Raw genomic sequence first — 23,505 nt, forward strand, 5'->3', positions numbered from 1 at the left:
TTGTGACTAAAGGATCATTTGTCCGAGTTGTGAAAACAACCTCTCTGCCCTTTCATTTCTGAAAGTTCCTCGCAAAGTTAACAGAACTTTCTCTGCATAACAATGTTATTCACTGAGAAAATTTTTTTATTCAATTATTGTTGGCCTAGAATTTGCGAAATATTTTCATATGAAATCATCTTGCTGCTTTACGTGGACAGTGGACTAGTCTCTTCCTTGCATCTTAATGGTTCATGTGACTTCAAAATTCCAACATTGCAATTTCGTCTTGGCAGTCAAGTAATGCTGCTTCAAGAAATCCAAAACATTGCAGAATTTTTGTCAATGTAATTAACTACCGACACGAAAATTTTAAGAAATGTAGCTTATTAATTGCAATTGTTTCTTCCAAGTTGTAAGTTAGGTGGGGTTAGACCCAGAACCGGCCCTGTTAAACCTGGGACAAAAACCGGTCAACGGTTCAAAGACTCAAACCGGACCAAAACTAGAATCTCGGGACCAGCTGGATCCCCTCCTGGGCCTTGAACCAGACCGAACTCCCAGCATTTCGGTACTGGACTGGGTCTTATCATTCACGAATTGGAACTGCCAAATCCGATTTGGAATCAAACCAGAACCAGCCCATGACCGGCACTCGGCGGGGACTTTGTTTATGATCCTTCTTCATAATTTTTCCTCCTCTGCCAACGCCAGTCTTCTTGACATCATATTTTGTAAACGGCAGTTGTCCTTGTCCAAGTCAACTCAACAGTGTGACTGTGGACCTAAAGATTAAACTTTTTTTTTTTAATATTTTCGTAATGTTAAAGGAAACGATCAAGTTCCTTTTCGAGATCAAACCATATGTCACCCTTTTCATCTTAGAATGAAAAGTCCTTCATTCAAACTCTTTGATTTTTTCAGTCAAGGATCATATTTAAACCAAGATGATGTCTTCTTTTTCTATGTTAGGTTCTTTCTTTTCCAACACCCAAATTTGGAAGTCAATTTGCCTATTTCAACTGCTAAGAAACTTCCTCATTAACCATTTCATCACGTAAAAGTATACAGTGCCGCGATTGTATTGTATATATAAGCGGAAAGCTGCAACACACTTCAAGGGCAACCAAGTTGGGAAATTTTCACCTGACATGGAGTTAGATCAAGAGCTTGGAGCTAATGATGAGTTGTTTCAAGCTCAGCGTCACATATATAAACACATGTACCACTATTTAGAATCCATGTCTCTAAAATGTGCTGTTCAGCTAGGAATTCCTGACATAATTCATAAACATGACAAACCTATTACCCTTCCGGAGTTGGCTTCTGCGCTTCAAGTTCCCCCAACAAAAGCGAGCTGTCTGCTGCGCGTTATGCGCATACTGGTGCACTCTGGTTTCTTTGCTACAACCAAAATACACGAGAATCGAGGAGGAGAAGAAGGTTATATTCTTACTACTTCTTCTAGTCTCTTGCTCAAAGATAGCTCCACCAGCTTGACTACCACTGTTCTAGCAATGCTAGATCCTGAGCTGATAACTCCATGGTTTTCCCTTTCTGACTGTTTCCAAGGGAATGAGCTCACAGCATTTGAAACTTATCATGGAATTACTTTTTTGGAATATGGGAAGCAAAATCTTGAATTTAACAATTTATTGAATGAGGCCATGGCCTGTGATTCTCAGTTGGTGAGCTTGATTGTTAAGAACCATAAGGAAATATTTGAAGGTGTGGCTTCACTGGTTGATGTAGGGGGTGGAACAGGAACTCTAGCCAGGACAATTTCTGATGCATACCCTCATATGAAATGCACAGTCTTGGATCTCCCGCAAGTTGTTGCAAACTTGCCAGAGAGCAAAAACGTGAAATTTGTCGCTGGTGACATGTTTCAGTCGATTCCTTCTGCCGAGGCAGTTCTGATCAAGGTATATATATATGTTTTCTTCAATTTATTGACATAAAAACTTATGGGTAAATGGTTATTTTGTCTCAAGTCTTTTGAAGGTGATATTGAAACTTTTTGCAGTCTGTTCTGCATAACTGGAGCGACGAGGCCTGCGTAAAGATTTTGAAGCAATGCAGAGAAGCTATTGCCAGCACAGACAAGGGAGGAAAATTGATAATTATAGAAATGGTGATTAATGAAAAGAAAGATGAAAGTAATAATCAGCTGGCAGAAACAAAGCTCTTTGCAGACCTGCAAATGATGCTTGTATGCACCGGAAGAGAGAGAAACGAGCAAGAATGGGCAAGGCTCTTCTTGGAGGCTGGATTTAATCGTTATAAAATGACTGCTACTTGTGGGTTAAATTCCATCATTGAGGTTTATCCATAGGAAGTCACTTTATATGAGTTTCTTGTTTGTTCCTTCTGAGTTGCTGCATGCAATCGTTGAGCGAGCAACGCAATTGCAGCTTAACGTATCGTGTAGAAGCAACTATATTATAAGTTGCATCTCTAATATATGTTTAAGTTTAATGGCCATTAATAATAATAATAATTAATAATATAGAACATGATTCTGCTAAAGCGCAAATCCATGCTATTTTGATCCCAGTTAAGGAGAATCCATCCAAAAAGAAGAGAACAGGAAGCCCATAAAGAATATTTGGGCCTTGATCCGAGGACGCTGTAATATTCCAAGCAAATGATGAGGCTGGAAATTTATTATTATTATTTTCTTTTTCCATTGGGTGAGATTCAAATATGAGACTGCTGCATCTAGGTGTAACTGAAATTCCATAATTGAGGTTAATTTATTCCGGGGAGTCATTTTATGTGGGTTTGTTGATTGTTGTTAATTTTGCTCTCAACAGTAACATTTCTTAAATAATTTTATTAATAAATTATTGCCTAAATGCCTACTGAATCCATATGAATTGTACATAAAAGATTGCAACTTGTCACTGCAGTCCAACTGAAGTAAGTCAAAACTTTGCCACAAACATTAAACAATTGCTTCGCACCAACAAATCATCTTATGGGAGGAAGTTGTGATTAAACCAAAAAATTTCAAGAATCCATAACTCTTGAACCCTTTCATCATCATTATTTTGGAAAGAAAGGGGGGGAAATGGTTTTCAAGAAGAATTACCTTGATTTGATATTGGTACCTAGTGGCTTGCCGATCATGTTTGCATACCACCTCTTCCTTCTATACAGATATCTTAATCTCCCTCACACCACAGTCATGGGGTTCGAAAATAATGACAAAAGAGCTTGGGTTGAGAGAATTATGCAGGTCTTAATTAATCTCTCTTTCTCTCTCTCTCTCTCTCTCTTACTTGGAAATTATCCTCCGTTATCAAGCTTTAGTATTTGATTTGCAGGCAGACAAAAGAGATGTTAGTATTGCTCTAACTGTTATAGCTTCCAATACAACAGCAGCAACTTTCCTAGCAACAATCTCCTTAACTCTCAGCTCTCTTATTGGAGCATGGCTAGGGAACCCCTCCAATAACATCTTCCAAAGCGAATTAGTCTATGGAGACACTAGACCATCCACCATTTCCATCAAGTACTTATGCCTCCTCACTTGCTTTCTCCTAGCTTTTTCATGCTTTGTTCAGTCTGCAAGGCACTTTGTGCATGCTAACTATCTCATAAGCACACCAGACAGTGACATACCTGTGAAAAATGTGGAGGTAGCAATCATAAGAGGAGGTGATTTTTGGTCACTTGGACTTAGAGCACTGTATTTTGCTCTTGATTTGCTACTCTGGTTTTTTGGTCCTATACCTATGTTTGTTTCCTCTGTTATTATGGTCATCGTCCTCCGTTACCTTGACACCAATTCCACTCCGTTGCACCGGTATCGGCCGCCGGAGAGCCAGATGGTCAAAAGGGTTGGTGATAGATTATCTGAGGCAGCTGTTGACATTGAAGAACTTCTTGTTAGGTAAGAGTTCAAGACAAATAATTTTAACATGGTTCTATTGATCTCTGAACCAATTAAATTCTCTGCTAGCCAATTCATGGGTATTATGCAGTAAATTTTAGGTAAAAAGAAACGTTACAATTTGTAAGCATGGGATTCAATTCAAGGCTATTGCCACAGGCTAAAAGTGATATTCCTCAATATTATATTGCATTACACTCCATTAAACATAAAATAAATAAAAATATGTAATACAAATGTAAAATATCTACAGATATCATTCATTAATTTTATGTAATACTTTAAATTACACCTAAATAATTAAAATTTTCACCAACTCTTGCCTGTTTATGTTGCTTGGCTGGTTGGTAGCTACCAACTGGCTAATTATTTACTAACTTTTGCATGATTGGCCTTAAAATTTTAATAATATCTAAAATATAATCTAAAGGGTATGACGAAAAAAGGTATCTAAAGGGTTCATTTTCAAAGAATATTTTAACACGCAATTCTTGCACACTACCTTCATCTATTCTTTAACGCAACATCCACCATTTCCTTGCAATTGCAACCTTTCTCGCTTGCATTAGAAGATAGAAATTTGATATTATTTCAAAACTACAGTCAATAAAAATGAAACTACTTTAATATCCCAGTGAGAAGACACATAACCTACCTCTAATCATTTCTCTCTTGTTAATTTTATATTTTCCAAAATTAATAATAATTATAATAAAGTGAGGGTGTAACTGAGTAAGTGGTATTGGCAGGGCTGAGATTAGGCAGGTGGCAGAATAATTAATGTTTTGGGCCTTTCGTATCCGTACGATCAGTAGCAACGTTACCATAAAAGTAGCCGACAGCGTCTGCCCACAACGACTGGTTTTGATCCTTTTGGCAAATCCTACTTGGGTCTACGTGTCGTCCCACTTCTTGGGATAAGAGTACTGCTTTTTTTAATGGTTGCAGAGTGGGGCGGTTTTCGAGATCTTCTGTTATTATAGCACTCGCACCACGTGTCACGCATCAGTGCCCCACATCACACCCGGTGGCCCCACCGTTTCTCGTCCTTTTCTGCATGTCATAAGCCCAATGGGCTTCACCTATACATCATGACTCCACTACTACTCACCCCTCTCTCTCTCTCTCTCTCTCTCTCTCTCTCAGCATCTTTGATATTAGTCAAAATTTTGAATTAAATTTAATATATTTTACATTATAAAATAAATATTCATTAATTGAAATATATTAATAATAGATAAAATTGGCAAATATATGCAAAATAATATTGGAAATTAAAAATCACATATATGTAGTTAAAATGACGCGTGTTCGGTCAGGAAGTGGCAGGAAAAGTGGCGTCCGTAGCAAAAAACACGAACATCGGGCGCGTGTTGGGAGCGGGGGGTATGATTGACAAGACCAGAAGTACGATGAAAGGCTGAGATAATGGCAGAAAGGAAGGCAGATAAGGCAGCAAGCACCCGCGTAAAAGTCGAGGGTTTGCTCTGCAGAAAGCGAAAAACTTAGTCGTTGTAGGGGAGCGCTCTTTCTCCACGTTACCGACAAGTGATGTCAATGCACGCTGGCTGTTGGAGATTTGTAGAGGTTGAACATGGCTTGTGATGGCGGAGTAAAATACACTCGCGTTTAAGAGAGTGAGAGGGGTTGGTATCCTTCGCCGGGGGATGGAGAGAGGGGAGTGAGGAATTGGAGGGAATGGAGATAAAGTAACAAGCTGCATTCCATCAATAGTCACTGGTAAACAACGTGGATATTAACCGCTAATTATTTAAAAAAATTGTTAGTCTAATTATCAATTAATATTTAATTAAGGGGATTATATGATATTTCAAATTGACATGATTAATAGACAGAAAGCAGTGGGACGAAAAAGAAAAAAAGTGTATTTGGCCTATGGTGCACGTGAGATATTTCCATCATTCCACTTCCCACTCGTGCCTGCTAAAAAGTTTGTACCTTTTCCCTTCTTTTTTTTTTTCCTTTTTTAAATAAAAAATAAATAAATTAATGTTGATATATTATTCTGGTATATATATTGTTATTTTTTTAATACGAAGATTTATGTATATAAATATATATGATTTTTTTATATTTAAATATTTTATTATAATTAATAAATAATTATATTAAAAAAATTCAATCTTAAATTTAATTAAAATTAAAATTAAAATCAAACTAAAAACAAAATTATTATTAAAATTTTTTTTTCAAGGTCTTGTATTTCATTGTAAATAAGTTAATGAAGCTCTATTTATCTATTTTACAGTAAATAATTTATATATATAATATTTTTTTATGAATATTTTTTATAAAAATATTTTATATTATTTAATTTTAATATTAAATTAATGATGTGTTTATATCATATATTTATAAGTATTTTTATATTTTATTAATATTATCAAAATTAAAAAATGAAAAATGACTAGATATTGTCTTTGATCAATAAATATTTTTAGTTAACCTATTTTCTTAAATATTCTAAACACTAAAGAAATATAGAAAATAAAATTATTTTCCATAAAAAAATAGAGCCTGAGCTTAAAAGACTAAGTGAGTGCTTGATTTATTTTTTGGGTGCAACTGATAGCTAATAAATACTCAAATAAGTGAATCAAAGTATTTAATAAACTTTAAAAATTATAACTAATAGTTAATAGGTAACTATAGGGGTGTTTAATTTACCTATTAGATAGCTGATAAACACTTAAATATGTAAATTATAGTGTTTAGTAAACTTAAAAAAAATAAAGCAAATAGATGGGTGTATCAGCTCTATATTTCTCATCAGCTAAAAGCTAATTCAATTTTATTTTTTATTTATACCATATTATCATTTTTTATTTAACTCAAAAATTAATATTATTAATACTTTTATATTTTTTATTTATAATTTTAACATTTTAATTAATGCATTATGACTTTATTAAAATATTTTTTATTAATAATATAAAATATAAAATATTTATTTATTATAAAAAATACATTTTTTATATTTTAAAACTTAAAATTAATTATAAGTTTTTTTTATCAACTTTGTTGTTTTATAACTATATTTTTAAAATTATTTAACTATTTTTTAAATAATTTAATTATTTTTATTTCAATAATAAAATAAATGATATAATATAGTAAATCAATAATTATATATTTATTTTAATAATAAAATAAATGATATAATTTATTAAATTAATAATTATACATTTAATTTAATAATAAAATAAACAATATAATATAATAAATTTATAATATTATATTTATTTCACTAATAATATAAATTATATAATATATACCCTTCTTAGTCATTTTACATATCAACAGTAACAGTTAAACATAGTTTTACCAAACACTTAATATAAATCGGTTATTATCAGCTACCAGCTATCAACTATCAGTTATCAGTTATATTCAACAGTTAAATCAAACAATCCCTATGTAATATTCATCAACTTCAGTTTGTATCAACTATATTTTTAAAAATGTTTATCATAAGTTAATAATTATTTAATTTTATTTTTTATTTAAATCATATTTTTTTCCCGTGTAACTCAAAAATCAACATTGTTTGCTTTTATCATTTTTCATTTACAATCTTAATATTGTAATTAGCATATTGTAACTTTATTAAAATAATTTTTTATTAATAACATAAAATATAAAATACTTATTTATTATGAAAAAATATATAATTATAAGATTTATCTTTATTAATAATAATAATAATTTTATTATTTTATAATTACATTTTTAAAGTTATTTAATTTTTTCTTATTTTAATAATAAAGTAAATAATATTATATAATAAATAATAATTATACTTTATTTTAATAATATAATAAATGATATAATATATTAAATTAATAAATATATATTTATTTTAATAATAAAATAATATAATATAATAATTTTATATTTATTTCAATAATAAAATAAATTATATAATATATATCTATTTTACCTATTAAAATGATAATAACAGATAAATGTAATTTTATCAAACAGTTAATATAAATCGGTTATCAACTAACAAATAATAGGTATTAAATATATTTAAGAGTTAGACTAAATATATCTTAAAATGTTGAGCCTAAATATTAGAATTATAAGAAAAAAATGGGGTCTAAAGAAAAGCTCTACACTACAAATCGATCCAAAGGCCCACAGTCAAATCCTAAAGCTAAAGAGAAGAAAGAGGCAATAGTCGAGCACAGCGCTGCCTGCCTCTATGCTTCTCCACATTTCACCTAGAAGAAGACGCTCGAATTCTTGAACAAAACCAACTAATAAACTCACACCCAAAGACATCCTTGCATGAAAGAGCAAGATGTCCAGAAAATGAATTAAAAGTTCGTTTTTAGTCCTTTAATTAATCTTGAACTAAAAATGGGCGGTGGCAACCCTAGCATGCGAGAGCAAAGAATTGCAAACCCTATTTGTGAATGCAGGCATGGTGAAAAGAGTATGTATTATGTTGATGGTTTCCCAGCAAGGCAACCAATTACCAACGTTGCAATTGACCATGTGAATGGGAATTTTGGTAAATGGGGTTTTGATATGGACACTTCTATTCCTCTCTTTTCAATCACTTTTTTTTTGGGGTCAAATTTTCAATCACTTGTTTTCCGCTTTTAAAATTGGGGCCTTTTATTATTTTCATTTTATTAGATCATATATTGAGTTAGTGGCGCAAAAAGCTTGACATAAGTAGGGCAGCGTTAGCTTATATTAAATGCCCTCTTTAATTATGTGAGCCGCCCCGTTTATCAAAAGTACGTGGGTGCTCAAATCAACATGCAGTCTCATTATGAAATAATCTTAGTGCGGTTGGTGGCACTGACGCGAAAGGCCAAATTAAAGACAAAATCGAAAGACTTACATTTTATGTCCACGCTCCGTACAGCGTGTTTTTTTCACGCTCCTCTTTTCGATTAATCCAATTTATTATTTAAGCAGGCTCTTGTTTCATATTTTAATTTCTCAAAAATAATAAATTTATAATAAAAATTTTTAAATTATTATTATATATTTCATTTTTCAAACGATTGAACTTTAAATAAGCATTAATAATAAATATCCATCATTAAGAAAAAGAGAAGCCTCTCGTCGAATTCTTGTGTTGGGAGAAGAACGCGCTCAAAAGAGAAAGTAGGATAGTAAACTTTCTGAAAAAAAAAAAAAAGAAAAAAAGCTAAGGCAAAGTCATAGCGAATCGGGCGTTGAGTTGTAACCCGTGTCGTCCGGGTTACCAGTGTGTAACGTACTACTGCTGTTGACACATTTGTCCACACACTCCACTCAATTTACCTTTTTACCCTTCCCCCCTTAAAGATCAGTATTAATTAATTGTGTACACTATGGTGTCCAGAAGTAAAGAGAAATTGATTTAAAATAATGATCATTAATATTTTGAAAAATTGAGTTTAGGGATGGGAATTGTGAGGTTTGTCTTTATATTAATTATAATGGAAATAATATGATCAGTTGCTATTGCTTTTGGCCTAAGAAAACAGCCATAATTGCATAGGGGGAGGGGACTACATCTCCATGCATGAAGGGCAGGCAAAGTCAAAACTTGAGCAGCCAAAATAACGAGATCATGGCCTAAGCTTTGGTTGCAAACTTTTTTTAACTAAATTCTACCAGTTATGAACAATATTATTAGCTAAACATGTTATTTGAACTTCCAATTCAACCCAATAAAATTTTTATTGAATAATCACTTGCATTTTAAATTTAAAAATTGAATTTTTTTTATTAATTTAATAAAATATTTTTAAATTTATAATTTTTCAATTTAATATCCAAATTTCAAATCAAACACAATCTAAAAAAATGGAAAAAAAAGAGAACAGTCTACCTCAAGTTTCAAGTTTGGCAAAGATAGAGTAGACCACTACTTTTCTATAAAGCTCTCAAGTGCTATTGGGGATTCAAAAGAGAGATACAAATGGTCTATTTGTGAAAAATAAACTACTTTAGTAAATTTAAGATAGATTTTATTCTCAACTTTTTAAAGATTATAGCTTTTTTTTTTTCAAAATTAAAAAAGTTGAGGCTACATAATGAAAAATAGCTACTATTTGGACCCACTAAATTTTCATTCACATCTATATTGGTAGATTTTCCACAAAAATTTCAGATCATTATCCTACATACAAGTGAATAATAATTTAATTTTTAATTTTTTATAAAAAAAATAGATGATAAAATGTATTTATAAATATAAAGTTAATAAATAATATAAAACATCAATGCAAATTAAATTTGGAATGACTCGTATTATTGAATAAAATTTATTTATTCAAACTTAATTTATTATGTATATAAAATATAAATATATAAAATTTATATATTTAATAAATAAATTTTAATAGATTTTATATTTTAAATTTATTTTAAACTAAATTTATATAAGAATTTTTTATACTCTAGTTTTGAAGAGGTTTTTAGATTTAGAATGGAAAATAGGATGTCTAAGACGCTGGACCAGCAGCATCAATGAAAAGAAAAAGATTAGATTAGGATGAAAGGAGGGACATGAGAGAGATATCAGGGAGGTGGAAGAGGACAGAATAGACATCCGTCCGGCAATAGAGGAATCCGTACACAGCAACCCCCTTCTCTCTCTCTCTCTATAAATTTTCTCACTTTTTTTCCTCACTTTTAACATGATGGTAGAGTAGTAAAAGCGCTCCTATCTTTATCTCTCTCTCTCTCTCACTCTCTGTGTCGCATATCACATCCCAAGCAGTCTCAGCATTGCAGCAATAGCACCAGGGCAAGGCACTGCTGCTCTGTGTCTCAGTCTTGCAGACGGGCAAAAAAGAGGAGAAAAGTAGAAAACCCATTGAAAACTTTTTAAAGAAAATAATAAGAACAGCAAAATATTAAACCCTCTCCTCCATTAATACCATTTCATCCCCAAATTTACTTTATTTTTAACAAAAATTGATGGCTTTTTCATTTGAGTGAGAGAAAAAGAGAGAAAGAGTCTTGACTCACCCAACCCCATCTCCCTTTTATTAAGCAAATGCCAAAGTTGCACTGATGCAGCAATGAAAACCATTCTCTTTTCTCTCTATAACCAAACCACTTGTCTAAATCTTTTCTTTCTTCAATTCTGTACTCTTGTTGGTTAGTTGGGGTTTGAGGATAAAATGGTGGGCATTATAGATCTTAATACCACGGAGGAGGATGAAACGACACCGTCTTCTGTGTCTTTGTCTTCTCCATCCTCGTCTTCTGCTTCTGCTTTAAGTGCTTCTAATTTAAGTCCTCCTGGTTCTTCTGCTTCTTCTACAGTGTGTTTGGAACTTTGGCATGCTTGTGCGGGCCCACTCATATCCTTGCCTAAGAGAGGGAGTGTGGTCGTGTACTTCCCTCAGGGCCACTTGGAGCAACTCCCTGATTTGCCGCTTGCTGCCTGCGATCTCCCTTCTCATATATTCTGTCGGGTTGTTGACGTCAAGCTCCATGTAAGCCTATGACTATGAATTTCCATACCATCTTCTATTGCTGGATTTTTTTTTTCTTTTTTTGTGTTCTAATGGGTGTTATTGGTCTTTTCAATTTGTGGGTGCAATTTGGTTTGTTAGGATATTAAAAGAAAAATAATTCCCTGTCTTTAAAAAAAATTGGTTTATGCAATTCTATAGAATTAGACTTATATTACAATTGTAAATGAGCAAAAGTAATGAGAAACTGCTATGGAATTTCCATGTATGTGTAAATCTTATCCTTTTTTTTTTTTTTTTTTTTCATTTTGGTTTTCATTGGGGATCAAATGGAGTGCTCGTTTTGCTGGCTTTGTTGTTGAATGTGCAATTTCGTTTTTTTTCCTGGCAGGCAGAGGCAGCCAATGATGATGTTTATGCACAAGTGTCTCTTGTTCCTGAGAATGAGGTTGGTGTTGTTCTAATCTTCTATTTCACTCGGTAATAACTTTAAGAAAGAGTTGCAATTTTACACTTTTGAATGACATAAATGTTTGTCAATGGAACCTCTAAAAGGAAATATTTTTACTTAACCTAGTAATTATTCCCAATCTATTTAAGGCATAAGCTTCGAAGATTCATTTTATTATGATTTGAAAGTTTTACTACCAAATGGGAAATAAAGCACTTGCTTACATGATTCTTTTTTATCTCCTTTCTTTATGTCTTGTTATGTGGACATCTGAAATTGATACAATGAAGTTGATTTTGTTTTGATCATTGTTGTGTTTAGCAAATTGGGCAGGAGTTGAAGGAAAGGAAAATTGAGGGGGATGGTGAAGAGGAGGATATGAAAGCAGCTGTGAAGTCAAGAACACCCCACATGTTCTGCAAAACCCTTACTGCTTCTGATACTAGCACTCATGGAGGTTTTTCCGTCCCTCGTCGGGCTGCTGAGGACTGCTTCCCTCCCTTGGTAATTATCACAGTGCATTTTTCTTTCACCTGGCATGTACTGAAGTAATCCATTTGATAACTTTCATTTATCTTCTTCTGCGAGTGCCTTTATTATTGGGAACTAGTTGATTAGGTTAATTTGGCTAAATTGTACAATGAATTAAGTAGATTTTACTGTAGGATTATTCTCAGCAGAGGCCTTCACAAGAGCTTGTAGCAAAGGATCTCCATGGCTTTGAGTGGAGGTTTCGTCATATCTACCGCGGTATGCATTAGAAACTTGCATTATGTCTTTATGCTTTGATAGTTGATGCCATCTCTCAGATCATGAATAAGCATGTGCTGATTAGGATTTTATTGTATCTCATGCTCCCTAATTTGATGTCTTGAGTCTGCATTTTCCTTTTTGGTTTTACCAGGGCAACCGCGGAGGCATTTGCTCACTACTGGATGGAGTGCATTTGTAAACAAGAAGAAACTTGTCTCTGGAGATGCTGTGCTCTTTCTTAGGTATGGAGTCCTGTTTGAAGGTGAAATTATTAACTTTGTTTTTTTTTTTTTGGCGATTCTTATTTTGCGCCATGTGTTAGGGGTGCGGATGGAGAATTGAGACTGGGAATTCGAAGAGCTGCACAAGTTAAATGTGGGGCTACTTTACCAGCTCAATGTAGTCAGCAGTTGAATCACAGCACTCTCACAGATGTAGTTAATGCTATATCTATGAGAAGCGTTTTCAACATTTACTACAACCCAAGGTATCTTTTCATCTAAGGTCTTGTGTAAATGCAGCAACAACACCATCAATTTTTTGGATCCTAGTATGCAAAACTGTCAGATTGGACATGCAGAAAAATTATAAGAATATATTGCTTGAGAAATTAAATAGGGTGCTTGCAGTTCATCATAATCATTCTAGATTAGGGGGCTTAGGCCTCTCGTAAAGCTTGGTCTGAATTCTAGAGTCTATAACCTCTATGTTACATATGACCACAACACGGTCCAATTGTTGTTCCCTTTTTGATATACGATATTCTTTCTAATTGGTGCTACTTTTTATAATCACTTGGTCACTTCTACTTATCTGTCAAAACCCACAATCCAAAGGAGTAATTATACAGCGCGCAACAGTTTTTCCATGTAGGATATCCTACAGAATGACAACCTAATAGTGGATGGACATGTATGTATAAGTGGGTCTACATGTACACATGGGTGGGTTCCAAAAATTTATAACTACCTTGCAGTTTAGTTTTTTTTTTTTTAAAAAAATAATAATTACATTTGCATATATATGTAACTGCTATTGGGTTGCCATTTTATGTCAAATGCTAACATAGAATAACCGCTTTATTATAAGACTTACTAGGCCTCATTATTTCCATTTATTTATTTTAGTCCTTAAAATATTCATGGGCAATTTGTAGGGCCAGCTTGTCGGAGTTTATAATACCTTTTCATAAATTCTTGAAGAGCCTTGATCATTCTTTTTCTATTGGAATGAGGTTCAAAATGCGTTTTGAAACAGAAGATGCAGCAGAAAGAAGGTTTGACATGCTTTGCTTGTAACATTTCAACTTGACTACTTTTTCAAAATGCTGACTAGAGTCTCTTTGGCAGATACGTGGGAATGATAACTGGAATCAGTGACCTAGATCCTGCTAGATGGCCTGGTTCAAAGTGGAGATGCCTTCGGGTATGTATTTTTTACAGCAATTTTATCTGTAAAATATGCATTTGTTCACATATTCTGGCAGAGACTTTCTCATAATTCGTATGTACTGGAAATAAGACTTGTGCCTTGAGACTTAGCAGTAAGGGTGTTCTTGGACTTGAGAAAATAGGTCTTCATGTCTACATTCTAAGTATGCATTGCTACCCTTGCTTCTATGCCTTCTACGTGTTTTGTTTTGTTATATAGGAACCAACTATTTTGTTATATCATTGTAATTCAGTTGCAGTCCTTTCTGGTGATACTAAGCATGCAAAATTCCTCGCCATTACTAAATTTATAGCATAACGGCAAGGATTTTCCCTTGCTTTTGATCAAAGAAAGTTTATTTTGTTCTTCAATGATTTGTTGGCCTTGTTGGTTTGTGGCTCATTTTTGCAGGTAAGGTGGGATGATATGGAGACTAGCAGGCACAGTAGGGTTTCTCCTTGGGAAATTGAGCCATCTGGTCCTGTTTCCAGTTGCAGTACTTTTATGGCACCTGGTCTGAAGAGAAGCAGGTCCGGATTGCCTTCATCAAAACATGAATTTCCAGTTCCTGGTATGTTCTGCATTCTCAAGAAACTCTATGGTCATAACTAATTCTCTCCATGGTCCAAACAATGTTTTTGACTTGTCTTTAATGTTTTCCTAACAGATGGGATTGGTGTATCAGACTTTGGGGAATCTTCAAGGTTCCAGAAGGTCTTGCAAGGTCAAGAAATTTTGAGTTTTAACACTCCTTATGATGGTGTTGATCAGAATCGGCATCTGTCTGAGACAAGGAGGTGTGTCCCTAGCTCACTTGGTTCTGGGATTGCTACAAGAAGAAATGGTGCCGAAGGACCAGTTGCGAGCTCTGATGTTTCCCATAAAGGCATAGGCTGTAGTGAATCTTTTAGATTGCACAAGGTCTTGCAAGGTCAAGAAATAATTCCAAGATCACCATTTAGAAGATCCCCAACTTCTAATGATGTCTCTGAAAATGGTTGCTTTGGAATATCTGATGGTGTTCAAATGACAAGCTCAAGAAATGGATGGTCTGCCATGATGCAGGGTTATAATACTCATATGCGCCCACCCACACAGGTGTCTTCCCCTTCATCAGTGTTAATGTTCCAGCAAGCATGCAACCCAATTTCAAACCCAAGTCCTGCTTACAATTTAAGTGATCACGAGGAGCAAGGCATTGGCATTCAAAGTTGGTTTCGTAATTCTGAAACATGTGATGGAAAGCGCATGTCCTCACATTCTGAGCATATTTGCAGAAGGGATGATCAGTGGGGCATCAGTTCGTTTGGTGTATCTCGTGACCATATTCAACATGGCATAGCTCAATCAACATTTAGGGGTGGTCATGATATAGTGACTTCATGTAAAAGCAGCTGCAGACTATTTGGTTTCCAGTTGACTGAGGATAGGCATGTTGCTAATAAGGATGATGATGTCTCCATTCCTGCAACATCTCTGAAGCCTGGGTCTTCCTTTCTGCCTCATGTTGGTGAGCAGTTCCATCTGAAGCCTCCAGCAATAACCAATGCTGTTGGTAGCAATTGTACTAAAGTAAGCCCCTATACTGAAAGTGATAAGCTTTTTGATATTTCTTTGTGCTGCACAAGTATTGGATAGGAACTGTGCAGGAGTGCTGTAGGCATGACAATTGATTTTTCTATATGTAATAGGTGCATCGATATGATTAGCGAATTGGATCATTCATTAGGATTTTGAAGGCAGTTTCGTGAATGTAAGGTAGTTTATTAGGTTCGAGATGATAATTAGAAGTAGGCACCTGCGCCCAACAATTCACTTGCAATTTTCAATGCTGGCCTATTTGTGTAGCATTTTGCATATGAACCTTGAACTTGAAATCTTCGTTCACAACTCTTTGCTGTGTGATTGACATAGCTTGTTTTATTGTATTTCACTGAAAACCCTGTAATCCATTTTTTAATGGTATTTAATCATTTGTTTTTGAGTCTAGCTCAGAATGAGCATATATTTCTAGTTCTCATTGATTTTATATCACTGAAGTCGTTGATGTTTGTTTTGCAGGGGATTCTGCAACAGCATCCTGAAAATTATCATATATACTAACAAGCTAGTGGTCGCACCTGAGGCTGCAGAAGAGAATGCCTACGGTTGCGTGGATAATACACATTTTGCTACTTGTGATGAAAGAAAAAATGTAATTAATCTCTTAAGTTAACCCTCTAACTCGCCTGGCTATGCCAAAAAGCTTTTTGTACTTGGGTTCACAGTGACGGATACTTGCTCAACATGGAATTGTCATATTTTGTTAGTGGAATTGATGATATATTGTCTGGTGCTAGCCCGCCAATGCTGAAATATATAAATTATTAAATATAATATTGATAATATGTTAATACTGTGTTCCTTTGTACAGGGTATTCTTTTTTACAATATTATTTATGAAAAAGATCAATATTAGGGTGATGAATGTTTGTATGGTGTTTTACCGTCTGTGTAAAGCTGCATGTAAGAGCCAATTTGAGCATAGGGTTATCACATCAAATGCATGCAGCCAGTGGTACGTCTTGAAAAGAAAATTTTTTATGTGAACATGCAGATAAATTATACAATACATTACGAGTTCTAAATTCTTAAATTTAAAAAGATGAAATTCATATATTTGTTGATCGTGAATGCTTACACATTGCAAACGCATAACAATTTGCTCATCATATAAAGGTTTACTGATTTTCTATTAGTAAAATATATTTTTCATTAAAAAATTTTAAATATTTAAACTTATAAAAAATTAATTTAAATGAATATATAAGGCTAATTGAAAATTTTTAAAAAAAAGGTCATACTAATATGTTATATTTATTATTAAAATTATAATTCTCTCATATTTTACATAAACCTTAACGGATGCATGTTTACCCATTAAAACGGTTTACGTACTCTTCATATAAATTTAAAAATGTTATTCTTCAAATGCTCAATTGATAAAGGAAAGAGTTTTCATCATTCCGATTAATTATTAAACAAAGTAAATAATATCAAATATATTTAATTCTCTAAAAACCCTGATTATTTCAGAAGTCAGATCATTAAGTGATAATGGAAGAAAAAAGACATCAACATCAAAATATGAAAGCTTGGACTTGGATGGTTGTTACGCGTAGGTGGCTAACATGAAAGCCTTTTACTTTCTTGACTTTCTCCTCTTGCCCAGTTTTCATGGACGGGACTCCTCCTGGGCCCTGCTTTGCTCTTGGAATTTTACTTTTCCCAAAAGCTGCTCTTCTTCACTCTTTTTCCTTTGGTTAAACTATCGAGTGGATTGTTAAGGTAAACTAATTATTTTTCCTATTTATAATATTCTATCTTTCTATTTTCTTTTATTCGGTTTATTTTATGCAATATTTCTCCCTAACCCATTAATATATTTTACCTTGATTGTTATTTAAAAAAAAAAAAAACCATTAGTTCTAAGGCAAAACCAGAACAGAGGTCATTAATAAGTTCAAACTGAACCACACAGTAAACATCTAGTAAAAAAGGATAGCATATAAATATAAGTACATTCTTCTTATTTTTAATTATTTTAAATGCATAAATTTTAACAAATTTGTTTAAATTAAAAATTTTTAATAAAAATGACTTTAAAAAAATAGGTTGAGAAATTGTAGATACATTTGGTTTACAAGAGTCTGGTATTTCCTATACGTGTGTGTCAGAGTTCTTTCTTAAATTATGATAGATTAATTTTATATTTATTTATTTGTTTAAAAAATAATCTTATATTTATTTGAAAGGAGCAATTTTATTCAAAATATATTTAATAATTTCTTGAGATGAATTTAATTTGTCATTTAGTGGCCATTACACATAATTGATTCCGTTGCATGTCATTTGAGGTCAAAGCTGGCGAACCCAGTTGCTGAAACTTGATTTATTTTGAGTTTTGACTAACCATTTTCACGCTGAAACCAGGGATCCCTGTTAATATTCTCTGGGGTGTTCTTTTACATTTCGCTCTCCACCAAAAAGAAGTAGCACCAACCTACCAGGAGACTTGGACTAACGAAAACTTCTGGAACCCTCCTCTCTCTACTACGTAATTTTATTTGTTTCTCCTAGGCTTGTGCCTATAGATTCCACTGGCATTTCGGTTCAAATTTGTAAACTTCTCTCCTATTCTGCGAGAACACAGAGAGAGAGAGAGAGAGAGACAGAGACAGAGATGGCGGAACAGGTAGAAGAACGAACTCTCCAAACAACACCAACATGGGCTGTGGCCACTGTTTGCTTTATTTTGATATTGTTATCTATCATAATTGAGCATTTGCTTCATCTTTTGGCTAAGGTATATATATACACGCAAACGATGTGAGAATAATTTTCCATTAAAAATGCTTCTTTCTTTTTTGGCATATATCCTTTTTCCAACTTTAATTTTTTGTGGGTTTGCAGTATTTCAACAAGAGAAGGAGGAAGGCACTCATACAGGCTCTTGACAAGATCAAATCAGGTGAAATTTCCAACTAGTTAATTAATAAAGATTCTTCTTATATTCCGTTGTAATGATTGTTATAATAATTCATGGCTAAACTAGCTAGCTCCCTCTTTCGATCCTCTTTGTAGAATTGATGCTTTTAGGTTTCATGTCCTTGTTGCTAACTGTGAGCGAAAAGCCTATAGCAAATATCTGCATCCCCAAGAGTGTAGGCGAAACTTTTCTTCCCTGTGGTAGTATGACTTCCGGTGAGAGCGAGGAAGAAGCCAAATGTGCTGAGCAGGTAAGATTTTGTCTTGAACATCGAAAATAACATCTCCGTTTGTAGACTTATAAATCTGCTCTAATTTGGCTGGGTTTTTAGTTAATGAATTCAATCACTCGAGACTAATGTGTTTTTGATCAATGGATTATTGAACAGGGAAAGCTCTCTCTGTTGTCCAGGTCGGGTGTGAGGGAACTCCAGTTCCTCATCTTTGTGTTGGCTTCTTTCCATTCCTTTTCATGCATACTCATTTTTGGGTTAGGAATGGCCAAGGTAACTTTCTTAAGCCCAGTTTTGGCAGTGGGGTTTGGCTTCGGTTCATATAATAATATAAGAACACGTAACATCTCATTAGGTCAAGTCTGAGAGTTGCGTTTGCGTGTTTCTTTTCCTTGCATGTGTGAAATTTCGATACTTTTCTTTTTCTTCGACATGTTATTGACTTCTAAAAAGATTACATGAATCTTCAAGCCAAGAGCTGGAGAAGGTTCACTGGAAATAACCCCTCACCTCTAATGTGAATCTCAACAAAGTTTTCCTTTTAATTAGAGATTTTTCAAAATGGGAAAGTAGGACTCTTGGACATGAGTTTGATAATAATAGTGTTTTTTTTACTGTGCACTTTCTCAGATGAGGAGATGGGAGAATTGGGAGGCTGAAACAAGAACCCTTGAATACCAATTTTCAAAGGGTAAGCTTCATAGTAGCAAACTAAAATTTGGTTTGTGTTTTTTCATTTGAAGGTTTAATGGAAGAGTCTCATGATAATGAGAAAACTATCTAATTAATTAATAAAATTAATAATTTAATTATTAGTTTAAACTTTTATGTAATATGTTACGCACAAATCAATGAAATTAACCAATTTAAAGTTGTTTACAAAGCAGATTCTGAAATCGAATCACATTAATTATTTTCTCATATCCTTTTATATTGTTCTTAATTTTAACAGGATTCATTAAAAAAAGAAAAAAAGAAAAGGAATACATGGCCTATAACCTATTCCTATAAGCAATCATAAACTCATAATAAAGACGTACTTTTTATTCCTTGGCTTGTTTTAAGTCATAAAGTCTTATTTTGCTGTGATCTTGTCTTCTAATGCTGAGCATGTTCAGATCCAAGAAGGTTCCAGCTCACCCATCAAACATCATTTGGCAAGAGGCATCTCAGATATTGGACTGAACACAGCCTTCTTCGATGGCCGGTTAGTCTTTTTTCTGTTAACCGAAAAAAAAAAAAGAAGAAGAATTATCATACCATGCTTAAATTTCTGTATCTGATTTAATGGTATAAATTTCGCAGACATGTTTTCTGAGGCAGTTTTATGGATCTGTCTCAAAAGTGGATTATCTCACTCTCAGACATGGGTTCATTACGGTAAAACCATGAAGGACAGTTATTTCATTTAAATTATAGGATTATGTAGAAAAATTCTTGCCAAGGATACAGTCTATTATGGATCTTAGATGGCAATCCACTTATTTGTAACTTAAGTTTATAATAGATCGAGTCTAAATAATAATAATCTGACTAGGTATGCCTTATTTTTAACATTTCTTATAACATGATCTGGCAGGCACATTTCGAACAAGGTACCAACTTTGATTTCCAGAAATACATAAAAAGAGCTTTGGAAAAAGACTTTGGGGTGGTGGTGGGGATAAGGTATATATCTCTATACTTTAAAGATATCTATACAGATAATCACAATTTTTGTTCAATGTCAAATCCATGATATAATTCTGTTTTTGCAGTTTCTGGATTTGGATACTCTCTGTTTTTTACATATTCTTCAATGCGCGTAGTAAGAGCAAACCTACTTCATTATATATTCCTGGCGCATAAATTATATATTAAAAGTTCTTAATGCTAAGTCAACTTCTGTTCTTCATTTCTGCAGAATTTCATAGTTATTTATGGCTTCCATTCATACCTTTAGTGGTAAGAAATGAAACCTATCAATCAATAATGATTTATAAAGGAAGTGCATGAAAAAGACAGAGAGTTAAAGTTTTGTTTTTGCAGTTGTTACTGTTGGTGGGTACAAAACTGCAAGGCATCATAACTTCAATGTGCTTAGATAGCCATGACAAATCTCATGTTGTTAGGGGAACTTTGCTGGTTAAGCCTAGTGATCATTTTTTCTGGTTTAGCAGCCCCAAATTGCTCCTCTACCTCATACACTTCATACTGTTTCAGGTGATTATTCCTTGTGTTCTATTATAGTTTGCATTCTTTTTTTACCCTGCTATATGGCTGTATTCTGAAGGTATATGTATGTTTTTGGCTTTTGGGCTCTTGCAGAACTCCTTTCAACTGGCATTCTTCACCTGGACTTGGGTAATTAAGAATCTCATTATGGGCTTTGTTTTTCTTGTTTTCTTGGGTATATGCTGGTGGAAAAGAAAAATGTACTACTGATTTTGCTTATAAACATGTACAGTTCAAATTCGGTCTAAGATCATGCTTCCACCGAGAAACAGAGGATATTGTCATAAGGCTTGCCATGGGAGTGTTGGTACACTTCCTTTGTGGCTATGTAATACTTCCTCTATATGCTCTGGTCACACAGGTACTCATTGTTTATGTGCAATTTAACTCCATTCTTTATCATTTTGAAGAACCTGATTGATCTTGTGTCGCACAGATGGGCACTTCGATGAGGAAAAGTGTTTTCCCAGATGATGTGGTAATCGGTCTTAAGAGATGGCGAGCCAGGGCCAGGAAAAACCTGAAAGCATCCTACTCAACTGGTCCTCCATCGCTTGATGCTTCCCTTCGATCCCTTGACAGTTCACCGTCATTCAGCCTCGATGCCTCGTTCACTGTAGACTTAGGTAGCTCCTCGGACTCTGAACATGTTGCCATTGAAGTGATGAATGAAGGGGAAGAAAAAGAAGAAGAAAAAGGCAAGGAGAAACAACCCGAGGAGAGTCAAAGAAATGATTCTTTTGATGGGTTTGATTCCAATTTGACCAGTGCAACATTAGTTTTAGAAAAGCAGAGCAATTCTTGAGTTCTAGCACTTTTATTGTATAGAAATGGAAAATATAAAGTATTTGTTATCCGCAGTGATTTTGTCATTCATAATTATTTTGTTTGTTTCTATGATAGTGAAATTTTCTACACTGTTATAAAATAAAATCATCATTTTATCTTTTTCTATTCTCTTTTTCTCTCATCTTTATAATAAATTTAATTAATAATTATTTATCAATAAAATTATTTTATTTTATTTTATTTTATTTAATAATATAGTTATTAAGTGTATTTATTATTATCTATTATTATTATTGAATAAAATATATAAAATTATTTTATTTGATTATGAATAACTTAGATATTTTAATAAAATATTATTTTAAATGTTGTTAAAATAATATTATTTTAATAAAATAATTATTAATTAATTTGATTATAAAAATGAGAAAGAGAAGAAGAATAGAATTGTAATTTTATTTTAAGATAAAGGATTAAAAATAATTTTATTTTATTTAATATAAAAATTTATTATTATATATTAAAATGATTTTTTAAAAATAAAATTAAAATTAAATATTTTTATTATAATCAAAATCAAAGTTAAAAGATGAAAATAAAGTAATAACAGTGGGCGCAACATTTGAGGTTACAAGATGGATCTAGCCCAAAAGAGTTACAAAAGAGGGTTGAGGTGGCTTCTAATGCTTGGAAATGCTGGCTGTTGCCTGGCTGGATTTCTAGTCCTCCAAGTTGTTGAAGTGCTCTCTGACAAGAGAATATGTTGTAATTTGCCCTTCACGAATGAATTCATTTTTGTTAAATAAAAAAAGGGTTGAGTCATATAGTTTAGAGGCCAGACCGCTTGGTTGCCATTTCGTTTAAGAAAGGAAAAACTTTCCATCAGTTGAGTGGGGAAACAAAGAACATCGCTGAGGACTCCCTGAATTTCCAACGGCACTGCAGTACCTTGAAGCCCCTGTATGATTGAAAGCGATTCTCCTTCTCAAATGACCCTGTGTAGCCCTTTCCTTGCTCTTCATGACGCAGCCCTGAAATTAGCTGTGTCCATAGCATCGTTGATTGTCCCCTCAGCATAGAAGACCTAATCAATTTCATCGGTTCTTGGACATTTGAACAGATTCTATCTCTCCACAGAAAACACATTCTCTTGGCAAGAGGGGTAGGCGTCTATTAATCAGGTCACCGGTTGGCAATTGTTCCTGCCAAAAAGTCCATAGAAACATAGAGTTTTTATTGAGTGAATTTGAAAGAGTATACATGTTATTGTCTTTGTACGGTAGGAGCCTCACATTGATTTTCTCCTCCTTATTCTCCCATTTATTGACTTCTTATCCCTGCTTCTATTAAAAATTTAACCAGTTATTTTCATGGAAGTACTAGTTCGTGTTTGATGTGACGAAGAACTTTTACACGAGAGAATTTTCGTTGGTGGTAATGGCGTGTGCTTCCCTGACTTGTGTTCAAGAGGAAGAATTTTCTTTTTGCTACATTGAGGAGGTTTTCATTTTTTTTTTTTTTTTGGTTCTCTTGTCATTTGGCCTCAGGTAGTTTGTGTCATCAAGAATATTGCACCAATTCAATAGTTGAATGCCAAATGCCTTTAGTGTTTAAAGGCCTATTGTGTTCAATCGCATGTTTGGCATCTTGGACGAGGTATACGTACACGTCCCCTAACTCACTGAGAGTGTTTCTGGCAGCCATGACCTCCAAAAGGTAAATAGTTTCTCATCAATTGCACTCTCAAGATTAAGAAAATCCAAAGAGAATTTG

At 33.5% G+C, this 23,505-nt stretch overlaps 4 protein-coding genes across 5 annotated transcripts; all 4 read left to right on the plus strand.

Moving 5' to 3' along the window:
• The first annotated feature begins 1,087 nt into the window (after positions 1-1,087).
• On the plus strand, positions 1,088-2,668 carry LOC110633251 (trans-resveratrol di-O-methyltransferase). Its single transcript, XM_021781757.2, has 2 exons — positions 1,088-1,904; positions 2,006-2,668. The coding sequence occupies exons 1-2, from the start codon at positions 1,131-1,133 to the stop codon at positions 2,312-2,314; spliced, it is 1,083 nt and encodes a 360-aa protein (XP_021637449.2). The 5' UTR covers positions 1,088-1,130; the 3' UTR covers positions 2,315-2,668.
• Positions 2,669-2,779: 111 nt separating this feature from the next.
• Positions 2,780-4,036, plus strand: LOC110633250 (uncharacterized). The gene is made up of 2 exons (XM_058141108.1): positions 2,780-3,220; positions 3,309-4,036. The coding sequence occupies exons 1-2, from the start codon at positions 3,053-3,055 to the stop codon at positions 3,879-3,881; spliced, it is 741 nt and encodes a 246-aa protein (XP_057997091.1). The 5' UTR covers positions 2,780-3,052; the 3' UTR covers positions 3,882-4,036.
• A 6,483-nt stretch (positions 4,037-10,519) lies between these two features.
• LOC110633260 (auxin response factor 3) lies at positions 10,520-16,362 on the plus strand. 2 transcript variants are annotated; one of them, XM_021781773.2, is made up of 11 exons: positions 10,520-11,355; positions 11,726-11,782; positions 12,119-12,289; positions 12,451-12,535; positions 12,690-12,780; positions 12,861-13,025; positions 13,695-13,814; positions 13,888-13,963; positions 14,381-14,540; positions 14,637-15,541; positions 16,031-16,362. In XM_021781773.2, exons 1-11 carry the CDS (start codon positions 11,038-11,040, stop codon positions 16,070-16,072), a joined length of 2,190 nt encoding a protein of 729 aa, XP_021637465.2. In that variant the 5' UTR covers positions 10,520-11,037; the 3' UTR covers positions 16,073-16,362. The 2 variants fall into 2 exon arrangements, with proteins under 2 accessions (XP_021637465.2, XP_021637464.2); XM_021781772.2 differs by having other exon boundaries at positions 10,521-11,355; positions 12,107-12,289.
• A 1,562-nt stretch (positions 16,363-17,924) lies between these two features.
• LOC110633261 (MLO-like protein 6) lies at positions 17,925-21,900 on the plus strand. The gene is made up of 14 exons (XM_021781776.2): positions 17,925-18,314; positions 18,422-18,479; positions 18,593-18,747; positions 18,886-19,002; positions 19,360-19,420; positions 19,848-19,936; positions 20,035-20,109; positions 20,309-20,397; positions 20,487-20,536; positions 20,633-20,673; positions 20,758-20,931; positions 21,037-21,072; positions 21,176-21,304; positions 21,380-21,900. Exons 1-14 carry the CDS (start codon positions 18,192-18,194, stop codon positions 21,746-21,748), a joined length of 1,566 nt encoding a protein of 521 aa, XP_021637468.2. The 5' UTR covers positions 17,925-18,191; the 3' UTR covers positions 21,749-21,900.
• Positions 21,901-23,505: the final 1,605 nt, after the last annotated feature.

This window comes from Hevea brasiliensis, chromosome 18 (genome assembly GCF_030052815.1).
Source record: "Hevea brasiliensis isolate MT/VB/25A 57/8 chromosome 18, ASM3005281v1, whole genome shotgun sequence".
In the NCBI taxonomy this organism is placed as follows: Eukaryota; Viridiplantae; Streptophyta; class Magnoliopsida; order Malpighiales; family Euphorbiaceae; genus Hevea; species Hevea brasiliensis.